At 40.8% G+C, this 17,268-nt stretch overlaps 1 protein-coding gene across 5 annotated transcripts in view; it reads left to right on the top strand.

Annotated features, from left to right (window-relative positions):
* cnksr2a (connector enhancer of kinase suppressor of Ras 2a) overlaps positions 1–17,268 on the top strand; it is a 554,785-nt gene that overhangs the window by 472,055 nt on the left and 65,462 nt on the right. For all 5 annotated transcript variants that reach the window (XM_063050993.1, XM_063050994.1, XM_063050991.1 and 2 more), the window contains 3 exons: positions 2,848–2,918; positions 6,113–6,213; positions 8,848–9,358. In XM_063050993.1, coding sequence (XP_062907063.1) covers positions 2,848–2,918; positions 6,113–6,213; positions 8,848–9,358 — 683 coding nt within the window. The remainder of the gene's footprint in view (positions 1–2,847; positions 2,919–6,112; positions 6,214–8,847; positions 9,359–17,268) is intronic.

Genomic DNA, 17,268 nt, shown 5'->3' with positions numbered 1-17,268 from the left:
AATGTAACCAGAAACAACAAGAATATAACTGAAAGGGAACAGTACCCACTTCTGAGGGAAGGCCAGTCAGTCAAATTGGCCTCTGGACAAAGGAACTGAATAAACTCACTAATATATTGTATGGGTGTCACTAAGATTGGATCTAGTTCTTTGTGATGCTCTCTCCCTCTCATAGTGAAATAGCCCCCAACGTTTGTTATCTATGTTCACATAGCATTTGGGCAAGATATTTAGGAAGTTTCAAGGTTTGTGGAACTGTCCCTGTGACAGATTATCATCTTCCAGAGAAGAAATGTGAGCAATTGCCTCACCAATGATACTACATTAGAGAAGGAACGTTCAGCTTCTACATCAGTTATGGCCACATCAGATACTGTCTGACTGCATTCAGACAGCATGCAGCCAAATTAATGGAAAAGGGAATTTTAGGAAAATTCCCTTTAGTATTGACAATTCATTGCCTTTTTTTAATTGTGGGCTAGAAAATTCAGACAAGCTCACCAGGTCAGATAGCATGTTCTGCGCAGAGACACACGGAAGTAAGATTCTGATCAGTAGATTCAGGTTATGTAGAAATTAGACTGATTAAGCCGAGGAAGAACATTCACTCATTCTTAAGAGGAAACAGAAACAAGTCAGCTCACTTTTCCATTTGAGGTTTTCAATGAATTAGTTGATTTCTAGGTAACAAAGGAAGTCATTTGAGCATGTCTACTTTGGTGTACAATTTTTCTGTTTATTTTCTTAGTAAACTGTGAACAACTAACTAGCTTAGACTCAAGACTTCAAATGGAAAACTGAGGGGCTATGTTTCTGTATCTTCTTAAGAGTGAGCTTTCTTCCCTAACTAAATCATTTCCATTTTATACAACATTATTTTATTGATCAGAGATGTTACTTCTCTGTCTGCATAAAATGATGATGTGATAATGTTTATTAACATTTTGCATCAAAGTATATCACATAGAACTTTCCCAGGAATTGTCCCTGATAACTTTAATATTAAATTGGCAGTCATCCAAGGGGGATGGCAGAAATATCAGTTTATACCTTTCCTCTAGGAGCTTTGCTGAAAATACCTTCCTTGTTGTGTTTTTTTAGAGATTCCAAGATGGAATTTGTGAGAAGAGACTATGATGATTAATATTTTTAATGAAATGTGCTCTTTGTTTCTTCTCTGCGTGGTAAACAAAAGACGTGTTGTGCAGTATATTTGAGGACTGGAGATGACTACTTCCCAGATCTTATCTTTCTTTTTGAAGATGAATAATTGATTTCTCTTACTGCATAAGATACACAGAAATCTGTTCAGTTATTTCATTGATCAGCACAGCTGTGAACATAAATCAAAGTGCTATAATTTATTGACCAATCACATATGTTTTGTGGAATGGTAATAGTATGGATGAAAGTGAAGGTACTAAACCAAGGTTTAACCAAACAAAAGTCATGCCCTTGATAACACTGGCTTTATCATGATAATTGACCAATGAGTTAATGTCCATTTCATAATGATTGTTTTTTTTTATTTATATGTATTTCTAATTTTTTTATTTGCCTTCATCTAGCTTAAGTGTTAGTCCTAATATCTAGCTGGCCAATGGGGAGGTGTCAATGGCGGAATGTTAGGGGAATATTGAGAGGTAGGTTTCACTGCATGCTGTGCAGTGTCAACCTGCCTCCTGTCAATGGGAAATGAGCTGGAAGAGACCATAACCATCATAGCTGGTAAGGAGATAACAGGTGCCAATGTGGAATGGTAGGTGTCACATTGTGTGCAATCCTAAGGGGATGCTTATTCACAAAGGGGAGGTCAGAGGATAAGGAAAGGATTGTAAATACTTTAATCTAGTCTTTATTTGCCAGTTTTGTCGAGTACTGGTAAAATACAGGCAATCAGGGTAACCGTTATCATGCAGCCTTACTAGAAATTTTAAATGAACACGCCAGCTACTTGGAAGAGGTTGGCTGCTGCCTGTTCTGTCACTGTGGCTTTATTGAGATTACTTTGAGTTTTTCAGTCTTCATATTTCACCCACTAACCCCAACCCAACTCCACATGTTGCTTTCTTCCATTCTACTTAATATTTGTCTGGGTACATTATTTTTTAGCCCTATCGTAGTAGTGAAACTTTACAGAAATCTCATTAGTGTTGGTAATGTCTGACTGAAAGTTTAAAAGCTGGAACTATCTACTGGACTTTGGGCACCAGAGCCTGGCCATGCATTTTCAGCAAAACTGTTTTCCTGGCATACCTGTCATTATTCTTCACTTTGCAGAGAATCTAGACACTGATCACTGATGCACATGTGAGCACCTCGCATACATAACTGCAGTGGCACGCTTGACTGTAAAATCCAAGATGCAGAAATAAGTCAGGTAATTGAAGAACATTTCATGAACAGGATATGAATCCCATGGGATGCATCACAGTGATAAAGATGAAGGAAATGGGCTTGTGTGGGAAAGTGGCTCTGGGGGAAAAGATCAACCATGATGTTATTAAGTGGTAGAGCAGACACAAAGGGCTGAATGGATGACTTCAGCTTCTTTTCCCTGTAAAGATATAGAATGACAAATGCCAACCACAGTTATGCAAATTATATTGATTTATCCCAAGCAATTGACCAATAAAAGAACCCGCATACAATGATTTTAAAAGCCACTACACAAGTGATTACAACTGACAGTGCTGTTAATGATTCCGATTTGTAAGTATATCTTGAAGTTAAAGTGGAGAAGTGCCAAACTACTTCTTCTTGTCTCATCTTTGTTTTTTGTAACTCAGCACTTCCAGCATTTCCAAAGCTTAATCATGTGACTACTGTCTTTTTCCTTATTAACAGGTGGCTAAGCAGACTAGGCTTGGCTACAGTGGGGTATGCAGAGAAAGAACAACGACTCAGACAGGATCAAGGTACAGTAACCAGTATAACTATCTGCAATAATTGTATACGACATTCAAGTGGATTTTTCAAATACCACTTTCTTATTTAACGCTGTGATCATACTTTTAGCTGTTCACCATTACCTTTGCACTCTTGACCATTGCCCATCTTCCTATCCATCAACAAATGGATTTTAAAATTTTCATCCATGTTTTCCTATCCTCCATTGGAACGTAACTTCCTCCGGCCATACAATGCTCCATCCATTGCGCGTTCCCAGTTTTCGTCAATCCTCCTTTTGTAATTATGCATTCAGTAGCTCACGCTGTGAGCTCTAGAATCCTCTCCTTAAATCTTCCTTCTTTTCTTTCTTCTGAGCCACTTTATGAATCTGACGTTATGATCTTTTGATCACCTGCCCTAATATATAGGGTGGTGGGGTGGAGATATGCCTCTAACAAAGGAGGTGTAAGGCGCTTCTTCCCTCTCGCCTGAAAGTCACCCTTAAGCAAGGTATAGCAGCTGCTTAGTCCCCCTCCCGATCAGGGTCACGTAAAGCCATGGCAGCAGGTGGCGGGCAGCCCTATGAGCAGCTGCTACATATCACAAGTCTTGGATATGTGTCCACTGACACCAGGCAGACAATCTCTGAAGAGTGCTGATGAATGGCTGGGGTCACCCGCCTTGTGAAGACACTGTCCAGAAGAATGCAATGGCAAGCCACTTCTGTATAAAAATTTGCCAAGACCGATCATGGTCAAGACCATGATCACCCACGTCATACAACATGGCACTTAATGGTGATGGTGGTCCTAATATACCCTAATGTGGCTTGATGCCAAATCAGATTATCAAATGTGTCTATGAAGCATGCTGAGCTGTTTTACCATGTTAAACTGCTCTATAAATACAATTTGGCATCATTGTCATTAGTTATTTTCCGGTATTACTCGCCACACAAAAATGCTTTCAACCAATTGAGAATAAAGTTGAGTGAAGCATGGGGTGTCCAGAGCAATCCAAGTTTCCTGCCAGATAGTTTAGATTAAAAGTACTCTTTTTCCAAAATGATTACCACTGATACATATGCTAAGAGGAAGAGAAAAGGGTAACAATTTCTACCAAGTGACTATGAAACATTTGCTTTTTATGGGTTAGATAAAACTCAGTTGAAGCACTACAACAGAATGTGTTGTTTTATGTTCTTAATAATTTGTGAAAACTCAGCACGGTGCCCTATACTTTCTTACAAATACTGATTTTCTTCATTTTCCTAGACATGCATATTAAAAATAAACAGATTTGTATTCAAAATTATCACTTCATAAGTTTGCTGCTATGATTTAACTTAGTAATAAAAGACAGGTGATTTGAATGCTTAAATTTACATAATGTGGTGAGAATTCATTCTGTCTGTCGGTTTTAATTCAATCTGTTCTTGTAACAGAAGTGTATGGAACAGCACTTAGGCAGAACAGCTCAAAAATAGGGCTGCTCTGGTCAGTTCATTTCTAATAATTATTAGTTTTACAGCCATTTTGGCATCAGTCAACTCGAGTGAATTTAAAAATCCGCATCATTTTGCCTAGTGTAGTTTACCATTTTATATGCTTCTGTACAGTTAAGTCTTGTCTTTGATATGCAAATACAAGCCTGATGTTGAAAGGGGTGATCTTTCTGAGCAGAACTGCAGAGAGGAAACTTAAGTGTCAATATTTTGCCTTTTCACAGTATTAAGAACTTTTTTAAAAACTGGATTCCAGCATTGATCCCCTGATGGAAGGAAAGTGGGAGGTTGACTTTAACCCTTTATTCCAGAGGTCATTGTATAGCATGGGAAAGGATGTGGAGTTTGGATAGGAGCATTCCTTCCCCTTCTGGCACACAAGCAGCGCCGATGAACACCCACTGTTCTCGTGAATATAGCCACACCGCCCTTCAGCCGCCAGGTTTCATGAACCTTGGGAAACTCAAGCAAGCAGAGGTAATCCCAGAAAGCAGCGACACAGTGGGACAGAAGTTGGCACTGCTGCCTCAGGATGCTAGTGGCCCAGCTTTGATCCTTGGGTACAATCTGAGTGAGTTTTTGCATCTTCTCCCTGGGAAAATGTGGGTTTCCTCCAGGTGCTTTCCTTTCCTCCCACATCTTAAAGATGTACTAGTAGGTTTACTGACTGCTCTAAATAACCCCTCGTGCAGGGAAGTGATAAAAATGAATATTCAAAGGAAAGTTGATGTTCATTAGACAGAGAAGAAGACCCAAGGGTAGCGGGGAACAGGGAATGGGACAGATGGCAGCTAGAATGAACCCAATGGGATGAATAGATTTCTCTATCTTATAAGTAAATTAAGATAAAGCAGGTTAAATCTGAAACTCCCACTCTTATTATAATATTTATTAAGACATGCAGCTTCCTGGCACCACGATATTTTGAAGTAGAAAGTTTAAGGTCAAGGTTTACGTAGTTTTGAACATGTCATCTGTCAATTGTCATGAGGTTTAAAGTACCAAGGTATTATCTGCATAAAGGTGGCAGGTGAAGAAAAACCTGGTTTTCACACAGTGCTTAGGGGCCGTGACCCAGCTGGTGGCATAGTGGCATCAGTGCCGGACTTCGGGATGAAAGGTCCCCAGTTCGAATCCAGCCGGCTCCCCTGCACGCTTTCCATCTGTACTGGGTTATAAGCTGGTGATCTATTTGGAAACTCACCCGGCAGAAGGCAATGGCAAACCTCTGCTGTAACTTGCCTCCTACGCAGTTCCGCAGTACGTCAGACAGGCGTGGAGGAAAATCATCCGCTAACTGGAGAAACTCCGGATGCGACGTACCCTTCCTTTCCTTTAGGGTCTGCAATACACATTGAGCAACTGCAGTGAAGGTTAAAAGCAAAAGGAATCAAAATGGACCATGTGTTAGTTACAGAGGTGCAGGTAAATAGAGAAGGAATGTGAATAATAGGAATGGTCTCCAGAGGCTAGCATGGATCCAATGGCTGAATGATCTCACATTATTATTATTATAAGATGGGATTCATATGTACTGAATATAGTCAGCAAAACCAAAGTGGCAAATACTGGATTGATTGCATTCCTTGGAAATAGGTCTAAGCATTGATGAAACAAGCTGCATTAACAAATGTGAAATGTATGGGAAATTATAACTTTCACTGTATGACGTTTAAATAGCTCGAGTAATTAGCAACTAGCTTTTTATCATGATAGATTATTGGAGTGAAAGCGAACAAGAGGATGCAGACACACCATCAACACCCAAGCAAGAGAGCCCACCACCTCCTTATGACACCTACCCTCGACCGCCTTCAGTAAGTGTGTTTTTTTTCAATTATAGGTTAACGTTGAAGAATAAACAGTCAAGTCTGTTTCTCCTGCAGACTTACCGGTTGATATCAGTCAATTGCAAGTCTCTGTGCTCTCAACAGAAACAGAATCCATCAGCAAGAACAGGAGCGATGAATGGTATAAGTTTGGACAAATATCAATTCACAATTTTTTTTCCAGCTGTACAGTAGTTCAGTGACAATAGGATTCAGTTAACATTTGGCAAATTAATTTAAGTGGACTGTGTACATTTAGTAAATAAGATAGACCAAAGCATTGTAACTGTGGTATATTCCGTGTTATCAGAACCAGGATGCTTAATTCAAAACCATAATTTTAGAATTCTTAATCATTCAGAGGTCTTTCATATGCTGGCAGATCTAGATGATCTTTTTTTAAATTGACTATTTATGAACTTTAAATTTGTGCACCTTGTCAAAGAAATAAATCGCCAATATTAATATAACAAAAACAAATTGTTGAAGGAAAGCAGCAGTCAGGCAGCGTCTGTGAAGGCACGGGGACAATTGACATTTTTAGTTGAGACTCTGCATCAGGACACCTTTAATGTGTACCAATACATCAAGAGTATCTTTGCTGATACAATACTTTCAATGTCTTTGTCAATTAAGTTTAGTTTTTGAAGTATTTAAATACTTTGATCTTTTTTCCAATTGTCTCTATTTAAATTGCATGTTTTCCTTTAAGGGAGGGCATGTGTTTTCAGTCATAAACATCAATATGAATGTGAGTCCAGGTTACAATCATACTCATCATTGTATATTGTAGGGAAGTTGCTGGCAACATTTTTTAGGGACAGGATACATGAGCATTTGGAAATCCATGGCCTAATTAATGAGAGACAGCGTGGCTTTATGAGGGGCAAGTCATGCCTTACCAACTTGATTTAGTTTTTTGACATGGTGACAGAAGGAACTGATGAAGATAGGGCAGTGGATTTTGTTTACATGGATTTTAGTAAGGTGTTTGAGAAAATCCCTCATGGGAGGCTAACCCAGAAGATTAAGGTGCATGGGGTCTGCGGCGAACTGGCTGTTTGGATTCAGAAGTGGCTTACACAAAGGAGACAGAGGGTAGCAGTCAGAGGGACTTATTTGAGCTGAAGGTCTGTAATTACTAGTGTTCTGCAGGGATCTGTGCTGGGGCCTCTGCTGTTTGTGATGTATATAAATGACCTGGATGAAAATGTAGATGGGTGGGTTAGCAAATTTGCAGATGACACCAAGGTTGATGGAGTTACGGATAGTGTAGAAGACTGGCAAAGATTACAGCATGATATAGACCAGTTACAGAAATGGCAGATGGAGTTTAATCCAGATAAATGTGAGTTGTTGCACCTTGGTAGGGCAAATGCAGGGAGACTGTACGCTGTTCAGTGCAAGTTCCTTCACAGTGTTGCTGAGCAGAGAGATCTTGGGGTCCAAGTTCATAGCTCCTTGAAAGTGGCTACACAGGTTGACAGGGTAGTTAAGAAGTCTGATGGAATGCTTCCTTTTATTAGTTGAGGCATTGAGTTCAAAAGTCAAGAGGTTACGTTGCAATTTTATAAAACTCTGGTTAGGCCACATCTGGAGTATTGCATACAGTTCTGGTCACCCCCTGTTAGGAAGGATGTTGAGGCTTTTGAGAGTGTACAGAAGAGGTTTACCAGGATGCTGCCTGGTTTAGAGGCTGTGTCCTATCATGAGAGGCTGAACGATCTGGGGTTGTTTTTTCTCTGGAGTGAAGGAGGTAAAGATTATGAGAGGCATAGATAGAGAAGACAGGGAGTATCTGATTTCCAGGGTAGAAATGTCTAATAACAGAAGCCATGCTTTGAAGGTGAAAGGGAGTAGGTTCAAAGGGGATGTGAGGGGTAAGTTTTTTTTACTCAGAGAGTGGTGGATGACTGGTATGGTGGAAGCTGTTAAGAGATGTTTGGATGAATATGAGGAAGATGGAGGGATATGGACACAGTGTAAGTAGGAGGGATTAGTGTTTGAGATATTTTAAATTTACTTTTCAGCTGGTTCAGCACAACGTTATGGGCCAAAGGGCCTGTTCCTGTGCTCTACTGTTCTATGTTGTATGTTCTATCTTCCATTCACATCAGTGAAGTGATGTCCAGGGATGATGTAACTATCAGCCAATACCTGTGTACTTATTTAATGTTTATAGCTAAAGAAAGAAAAGTTTCTTTCCCATAATCCATATATTTTACTAAGTGAAATAATTAAAAGTTGATTTTCCTGTATTTCCCTAAGTCCTTGTTACAGACAAGAGTAACATGTTCTGGTTTTGTACAGCACAAGAAACACTTGGTTATAGCACATGAAATCACATCCAATTTATTTATGTGGGAAAGTTGACTACAAAGTCTTGTTCCTCTCTCAACTTGTAATTTTCATTCAGCAGCACAAGTAAAAGTATTTGCAGACTCCTCCAAGCTCCAACAAAGGGAATAAAACTCATTATTGAACTAGGATGTGATGAATACCTTTGTTGGTCAGTAAAAAAAGTTATTGTGAAACACTGCTCTATTTTTAATAATTTGTAATACATAAATCAAAATCATTCTTTTTATATTTACTTATTGATCATTATATTATCATTTTAAGGTGAACTGTGCTAGTCCATATATTGAACCTAAACATAACAGACTGTCTTCAACGGAGACCTCTCATTCACATTCGTCCCATGAGGAATTCCGGCCAGAACCTTCCGCAAGTATAGAATCTCCTGCTCGTAAACCCGGGGCTTGGGAACGGCGCTCGTGGCAGGATCTAATAGAGACTCCATTGACCAGCTCAGGGCTGCACTATCTCCAGACTCTTCCTCTCGAGGATTCTGTGTTTGGTGAAGCAGGCTTACCAACACCAGAACATCGGAGGCAGTCAACTCTACCAGCACAGCGGTGCCAGATCCAGGATCACTATGGACCTTTCCCATTAGCAGAGGGTGAGCGATGGTCAGGGCTCAGTGCTGGAGGGGGTAAACCGCGCAGTTTCACACTACCTCGAGATGGCGGATTCACCCATTCTTGCCAGAACTCCTCAATCTGTCTCCCGGGAGCTCAGGCTGAATTGGTTCAGAAGCAAGAAATCAAAGAGGAAAAGCAAGAGGATAAAGGTAAGAGGCATACATCACCTTCGACATTTCAGATCAACAAAAGCACTTCTTTCAATTTCAATTAGGTATCCATTTTAACACTTAAGGGATTTAAAATGATGTATGTTTCTACTGAAACGAAAGGTTAATGCAATTGATTTATGATTAAATTCGGTCCTCAGGCAGTGAAGTACCTAGCAGATTAAAGGTGAAATCGCTTAAGGTTTAGCAGAAATGCCACAGGCAGTGGATTAGTTCCTCGATATACACAATTACAAACATCTTCTCAGGTTTACGGTTAGCTGTTCATAATCCATTCTGTTTAGGAGCTGATGGCTGATGCGGGGAAAATCAGACTATAGCAAATACACAAAAATAATTTTATCGAAATATAGGAGCTGAACCCAATACTTTTAAACAAAACCACAATCAATCTAATGCTCTAATTTGATATAATCTAAGAAGTAACAATTTCTTTAATTAGAATCCAATCAGTGAGACTTGAGGGGAAATAAGATATTGATATGTGAGCATAATGTCACGTGTATGTCTCCATAAGTACAAGTACATTGGCAAAGCTGGTAAATGTAAAGGATGCTTGAACCTGCCAACATCCCATAGGCATATTTTCACTGAGAACACACAAACATTAAGCCTTGCTTGCTTGTGTGGGTGAAGTAAAGATGTATACTTACTGTCCAGTCATGAAACATGATCCCCACAAGTGTAGCTGGCTCTCTCGTGTATAGCTATAGACTTATTAACTCTGCCTCAGTTATGGCCATATTCTTCTGCTTAAAGAACAATTTTCATCCCTTTGGAAATATTGCAAAGGTGCAAAGAAAGTTGCAGACACTAAATACTTTATTGAAACAATTGTATGACATACTTGGTAACATTTGGAATTTTCTTTTGGATTCTAGTAACTATTCGCTGTCCATAGTTTTTACTTAGTTCAATCAGCATGGCGTACTGCCACCCTATTCCCTTCAACTGCATAAATTCAATTCAGTAGTTCCATTTGATATCAGAGACTGTATACAATATACAACCTGAAATTCTTACTCTCTGCAGACATCCTCGCTAAAGAAGAAAACCCCCAAAGAATGAATGACAGAAAAGATATAGGAATCCCAAAGCCTCCTGCCCCCCTCCCACGCATAAACAGCACCAACCCTACCTCACTTATTCTGGCATAACCATTAACATCCCCAGTGACTCGGTTTGGGTATATCCATATTCAGCTATCATGTTAATTCATGAAAATAACTTCCTATTTGTCAAATTTACCCTTTATCCTTTGGAAGCACACCTTAGTTACTTTAGATCAAGAACGCAAGTTGATAACATATAGTGTTCAGTTGTTACTATTGTTTACTGATGAAAAATGAATTTAGTACATTAACATTGTTAGATCTTTCAACGTAATAGCAGCAAAGTCATTAGCATGCAGCATGATTGCAGGATAAAGCCTCAGGTGATGCACAGAGGTTATTGCCAGGGCCTCCCTGCTGTGTCACTTGATGTGACACGAGACTCAGCACTGAAATCATTCCACTGCATGAACCTGCAGTGCCTGTGCACTTGTTCCAGACTAAGAAGGAATGAAACAGTCACGACTCGTATATTTTGAAAAAAGTTGGTTTTAAATGGTCTATTAAGTGATAAATACCTCTCAATCATCTCAATTTTGGATTGTCTTTCACGTAAAGAACTACTAATGTTGCACAAATTACAATAATAATAAGCTATTTTAACTTTATGACTCCCATTCTTTATTTTTTTAATTATACAGTATAAATGTGTTGTGCCTCCTGCTATGTAACTTATGGTTTGTGTTCTGTATGTAACTATGTGGAGTTTTTACTCCGATAAGTTGAAGAATCGTGTTATTCTTTGTCCTGTGCACAGGCACCACAGCTGCCCTAGAGATGATGTCTTTCAAAATAAAACAATGCATTATAAGAATGTCTATGTCACTATAGAAGAGCTACTGGGTTAAAATTGGATTGACCGTGTTTTAGAAATTGATACCCCATTTTAAAAGGTAATAAGGTAGTTGTGGTGAACTATAGAATCCCTGAATTCTCAATAATTTATCATAACTAAACATGGCAATTATTCTAGTCAATATCAATACAATAAGGAAGTATTAATGTAAATTAATCTGATGAACCAATTTTCTTAACCTTTGAGGAAATATCACTCCCAATAGACTGTGGAATCTTGAATGCTGTATGTAGACTACTGGAAAGCATTTGAAAACCTTCCTGCAAGTGTTAGTTCAACCCAAAGCGGTGCAGACTCATGGTATGATTTACGGAAGATTAAGTAATTTGATAAAGTAATGAATCTTTGTTAAATTAGTTGTGTTAAGTTTGGGGGAAAATGTCTGTGTGAAATGCTAGATTGTTCAGTGTTAGGAAACTGTTGCTTCTGATTTACATCAGTGACTTGGAATTTTAACAAAATATGTGAAACCAGTTTGGGAACAAAGCACAGAACCTACAAACATTGTCAGTGGACAAAATATTACTGGGAAAAAAGGAGGCGTTTGTTTTTTGCTTCAATGAAAACATCAAGAGTAGAAAACTTTAATATACTAAATTGTCTCAGGGAACTATACTCATATGATATTACATGAGACACATTAAGAGGCAATCAAAAGATTGTTCAAAAACATGGCGCTACCAAAGAGGAAGAGGGAGAGAGATGGAGAGGTTTAAAGGCACCACTAGCACTGGTGGGGCAGGAATAATTGGAGTATTACAAGAGACCAGACTTGGATGATTTAAGAATTTCAGAAGCATTTTAATGATAAGGCAGGAACAGAGTGAGAGAGGACTGAGGTCATCCAGAGCTTGGAAAGGAAAAGTGAGAACTTCAGAAAGGCACCACTGCCGAGTCTGAAGCCCGTACCATTTAGTGATCAAAGGCTTGATTGGCAAATGAGAGCCGGCTTCAGATAGAACAGAGACGGGGCTGTTATTGATGATCACACATCTAGAGCAGCTCAAGTTGGGAGGTCAACCAGCACAGATCAGAATAGTTCAGTTTTGAGATTAAAAGGGCTGCATAAAAGTAAAGAAAATGGGCAGCAATGTTTCTCCACAAAGGATGAAGTTGAAAGATCCCTCTGACTATAAGTGACATATTAGTGACATATGCATCACAACAGTTAGGCCCACTGAAAACAGCAGATTGCAAATCAGAGGGAAGTAACAATTAAATAGCACATTGTAGAAAGCATAAACTATCATGTCAAATTCTGAGTATTGAGATGTAAAGGCGACTGATAGCACTGGAGTCACTAGCTGGGTGAGACATTACTCAAGCAATTAATGTTGAGCTGTGGGAAAGGTTTGGACGAAATCTGTCTTTTTGAACTTAAAAGCATGCATTAATGATATATTGGGGTTCATATTGGGAAAATATGGAAAATCAGTTTAGACCTAAATTGCCAGAGTAAAACAAGGAGATTTGGGCTTCAAATCAATGAAAGGCAAATTTAAGACCGATAAGTATATGTTATAGAATTAATCTCTTGAACAGAGAAGGCAAAAATCCTGGATTCATTTAACAAGCAGATATTATCAGTATTCCTGCAGATGCTAGAGCCTTTAAATCTATCTTCTGCATTACTTCAAGCTTTTGCAAGCACAACAAAATTAATTCAAATGTTTATTCAGTTTTATCTTAGTGCATTTAGAAAGGCTAGCAGTATTGCATATTGTCGCAGAAATAGAATATTTTTAAGTAGTGAGTCTGATTATCATAAATATTGAATTTTTAGAGCTGTATAATTTTAAATTTGTAGAAACTGGCAAGCTTCGGTGTATAATCTCTACCCTACACATCGTTTCTTCGCTAATTCATTCCACTGTGGGGTACTGCATTCCTAATTTTAGCTGCTCTGTTCCATCCACCGCAAACTCCATTAAAAATGTGTTGTGGAAGCTGTCACTTTGTTACATGGAGAATGACAGAAGAACCAAGTGTTTCATGATGTTTTTAATGTCATTTTTTTTAAAGAGGGGACTCAGTAAAATTGTTTAGAAAGATGCTGAATTCTTTACATTTTGTTAAACCGTTTGGCAGGCCATTTGCAATTATTTGATATTTTATGGAGCTTATTTGAATCTGACAGCATTTCATTTCCATATTTGAGGTCCACGTAGTCCTGTTAGCCATGAAGTTTTGGAGAATTTATTCATTCCATTGTTTCATTAGAATATCAGATGTTTTGGAATGGTCCTATGATCGACAGCTTATTAATTCAACTGAAAGAAATGCTTCATCAAATTTTGCTCAAGCATAAAATCTGAATTTTCTAAATTCGTACTGATTATAGTCCATTTTTTCCATTCAGTTAATAACTGATCTGCCTAGTATGTTCTGTAAAGATTAATTTCTGGTCTCTTTTTTATGAGTTGTTGCTACAATTCTGCACATATTTTCCAAAGATCTTATCCATGGCTTATAACAAGAGTTCCACCACAAAGAACTGGCTCGGCTCAAGCCAGACCCCAGTTGTTGCATCTGGGAAGCTTTGGGGGCGGGGGGGGGGGTGGAATGAACGGAGTGAGTGAAGGGAGAAAAATATCCTGTTTTCACCTAGCAGAAGATACCTGCAGCTTGCAGAGTGCTCATTAGTATGTGCAGAACCCACACCCACAGTATACTGTTGCATTCACACCAGTCTATCTGGGCTCTGCTCATTTGACCACCATTTCCATTCCTCCCCCTTCTCTACCTAGATTCATCACCCTCCCCCACTTAGGCCCATCTTCTCATCACTCACATACCTATCCACCTGGGTTTCTTTACCTTTCCCCTATGCCCTCCTGGTTCCATTTGCTCATCATTGCCCCCTCATCTGGTTCCACTTAATATCTACCAGCCTCGGTCTCACTGCTCCCTCGCACATCTCTATACTGACTAACTCGCCCCTGCACTTTCAGACCTGAATCATCAACCAGCCCTTTGCTTAAGCCGACGTTGCGTGAGTTCTCCCACCAGCAACACACACAAAAAGATGGAGGTCAGGCATAAATGCATAAACGGTCGAGGTTTTGGGCTGAGACCCTTCAGCAGGACTGGAAATGAAGGGGGAAGAAGCCAAAAAAAATAAGAACAACCTTCTTGTTCTGGCTTCTTCTCCCTTCCTTTCCAGTCCTGATGAAGAGTCTCGGCCTGAAATGTCAACTGCTTATTCACTCCAACGCACACAAAATGCTGGAGGAACTCAGCAGGTCAGGCAGCATCTACAGAAATGAACAAGCAGTTGATGTTTTGGGCCAAGGCCCTTCTTCAGGACTGGAAAGGAAGGAGAAAGACCGGGGAGAAGAAGGAGGACCAACTAGAAGGTGATCGGTAAAACCAGGTGGGTGGGAAAGATAAAGAACAGGAAAGGAAGGAGTCTGATAGGAGAGGAGAGTGGACCATAGGCGAAAGGGAAGGAGGAGGGGCACCAGGGGGAGGTAATAGGCAGGTGAGAAGAGGCTAGACTTATATATTCTGTCCCTTAGATTCAAGATTGTTTATTGACATTCTTCAGGACGCTCATGTAAAGGAGAGCAAAATGATTACATTACAAGACACACCCAGGCATGCCTGTTTCCAAGGTTTAGATGTTCTAACTCTCCAGAGTATGGATAGCTGGCACAGCCACTTTGTGGGTTCAGGACCATCCTGCTAATCAGCAGTCATGTTTTGGGTGCCAGGAATTGAGTATTTAAAGAGTACCTGAACTGATACCGTGTCTTGATCCTCGCCTCGTATACACCAGCATTTGGGTCCAAGCCATCCTTATTGAGGACTCTTGTCACAGTACGACTGAGCCAGTATGGACCCAGCAGGGTATCGGAGTCTTTTGCCTGCTGTGGCTAGCCACAGCAAAAGAGGTTCCAGACACAGCCCAGAGATGCGCAACCTGCAGGTCACCGGTTGTCAACTTTTGTAAGAAAAAAGTCAAGAGTCACTCGGGAGAACCAGTCGGTCACTCCGCGAAGCTAGTACCGCTTCCAACCCCAGAGAGATTCGACAGTGACCTGGGTTATTGCCACGGCTTCCTCATCCAATGCTCATTGGTATTTGAACTCCATCCATCCCCAGTCCCCTTTCGATCGTGGAAAGGTGACCATCATTATTTCTCTTGTGACTGGGAGAGTCCTGGCCTGGGCCACCGCGCACTGGGAACGTACGTCAGAGGTTTGATTGGATTCAGAGGAATTCATGGACACCATGAGGAAGGTGTTCTATCACCCCACCAAAGCAAGCCGACCGTCTGATGAAGATACGACAGGGCAGACGGTAAGCGGCCGACTACGCGATCGAATTTCAGAGCTTGGCTCAGGAGAGCGGCTGGAACGGGGAGGGTTGGCCACTCTGTACCGCTATGGACTCCAAGATGAACTGAAGGATGCCCTCGCCTTGGGAGAGCCAGCAGAGTACTTAGAGGTTCTGGTCGACCAGTCCAAGCCTGGTCCCAACGCATTGTAGTTCCATTTCCTAATCTCGGACCATGACCAACCCATCTGCTGGTCAGGACACTGTCGAGCCTCTGCAGATCAGTTACAAAAGGCTCTCTGCTGATGAGAGGTCCCAGCGTCAGAATCAAGGCTGCTGCTTTTACTGCGGGGAAGCAGGTCACCTGCAGACCGAATGTCCGAAGCTGAGGAACTGCTCAGACCATCCAGCACTGGGAGGACAGTGACGGTGGTAGCCACTGCACCCAATCCACAGATTCTGATTTCGTGCTGAAGGCCAAGTTCACCTGGTATAAGAACTGGAGGCAGGTGAAGCCTTTTATGGACTCAGGGGCAGCAGTAATTTTCTGAATTTAGAAACAGCCCGTCAGTTTGAGGTACCACTGTGAGAGTTGAGCCAGCCCATGCCCGCAACTGTCTTGGATGACCACCCACTAGGTTCCAGGCAGATCCAACAACAGACTGTGGAATTGCAGATGAGGATAGGGGATCATGTGGAAGACACTGGTTTCTGCATTATTGACTCTCTGCTCATACCCCTGATTCTCAGGTACCCTTGGCCGTCCCAGCATAACCCATCCGTGGAATGAAGAGAGGGGAGTATCATTGCTTGGTCCAGTCGTTGTAAGAAGATATCTTTATGGCATGGTGGTCTGACCCTCAGACTCTTCCGAGACCAGCAACCAAAAAGAAGGAGGCCTTCAGTGCGAGGTAACCTGAGACTCCAGCTATTTTCTAGGCGTTTATAAACGACGTGCTCTGGGACACTCTCCATAAGCATGCCTTTGTCTGCTTGGATGATAACCTAGTCTTCTCGAAGTCCATGGAGGAGCACATTGCTCACGTCAGGGATACTTTAAAGAGGCTTCTAGACCATGGACTTTACGTCAAGTTGGAGAAGTCTGAGTTTCATGTGACAACCGTTTCATTTTTGGATTTCATCATCCCTGATGGGAATCTCAAGATGGACCCTACCAAGACCCAGGCAGCCGGAGACTGGCTACCAATATCCAGTATCAAACACATCCAACGTTTCCTGGGGTTTGCAAACTTCTACCAGAAGTTCATCAGGAATTTCAGCTGAGTGGAAGCACCAACTAAGAAATCCACCAGCCCTTTTGTCTGGACTACTGAAGCAGAGGCTGCTTTTGAAGGGCTTAAACAGCGGTTTACTACAGCTCCCATCTTGTTTTCACCTAACTACACCTTCCCTTCAACATAGAGATGAACACCTCAGATATCGGAGTAGGTGCCATCTTGTCTCAATGCCATCATGTGCATTCTTCTCCAGGTGGTTATTCCCATTAGAAAGGAACTATGACATCGGGAATCAGGTGCTTCTTGCAGTTGTTAGCTTTGAAGGAATGGCGTCACTGGCTAGAGGGGGCCAAGAACCCTTTTATTGTTTGGACTGACTGTAAGAACCTGGCTTATATTCAGAAG

The sequence above is a fragment of the Mobula hypostoma genome, chromosome 6, assembly GCF_963921235.1.
Source record: "Mobula hypostoma chromosome 6, sMobHyp1.1, whole genome shotgun sequence".
Lineage (NCBI taxonomy): Eukaryota > Metazoa > Chordata > Chondrichthyes > Myliobatiformes > Myliobatidae > Mobula > Mobula hypostoma.
This window is presented reverse-complemented; position numbering and strand designations above follow the sequence as displayed.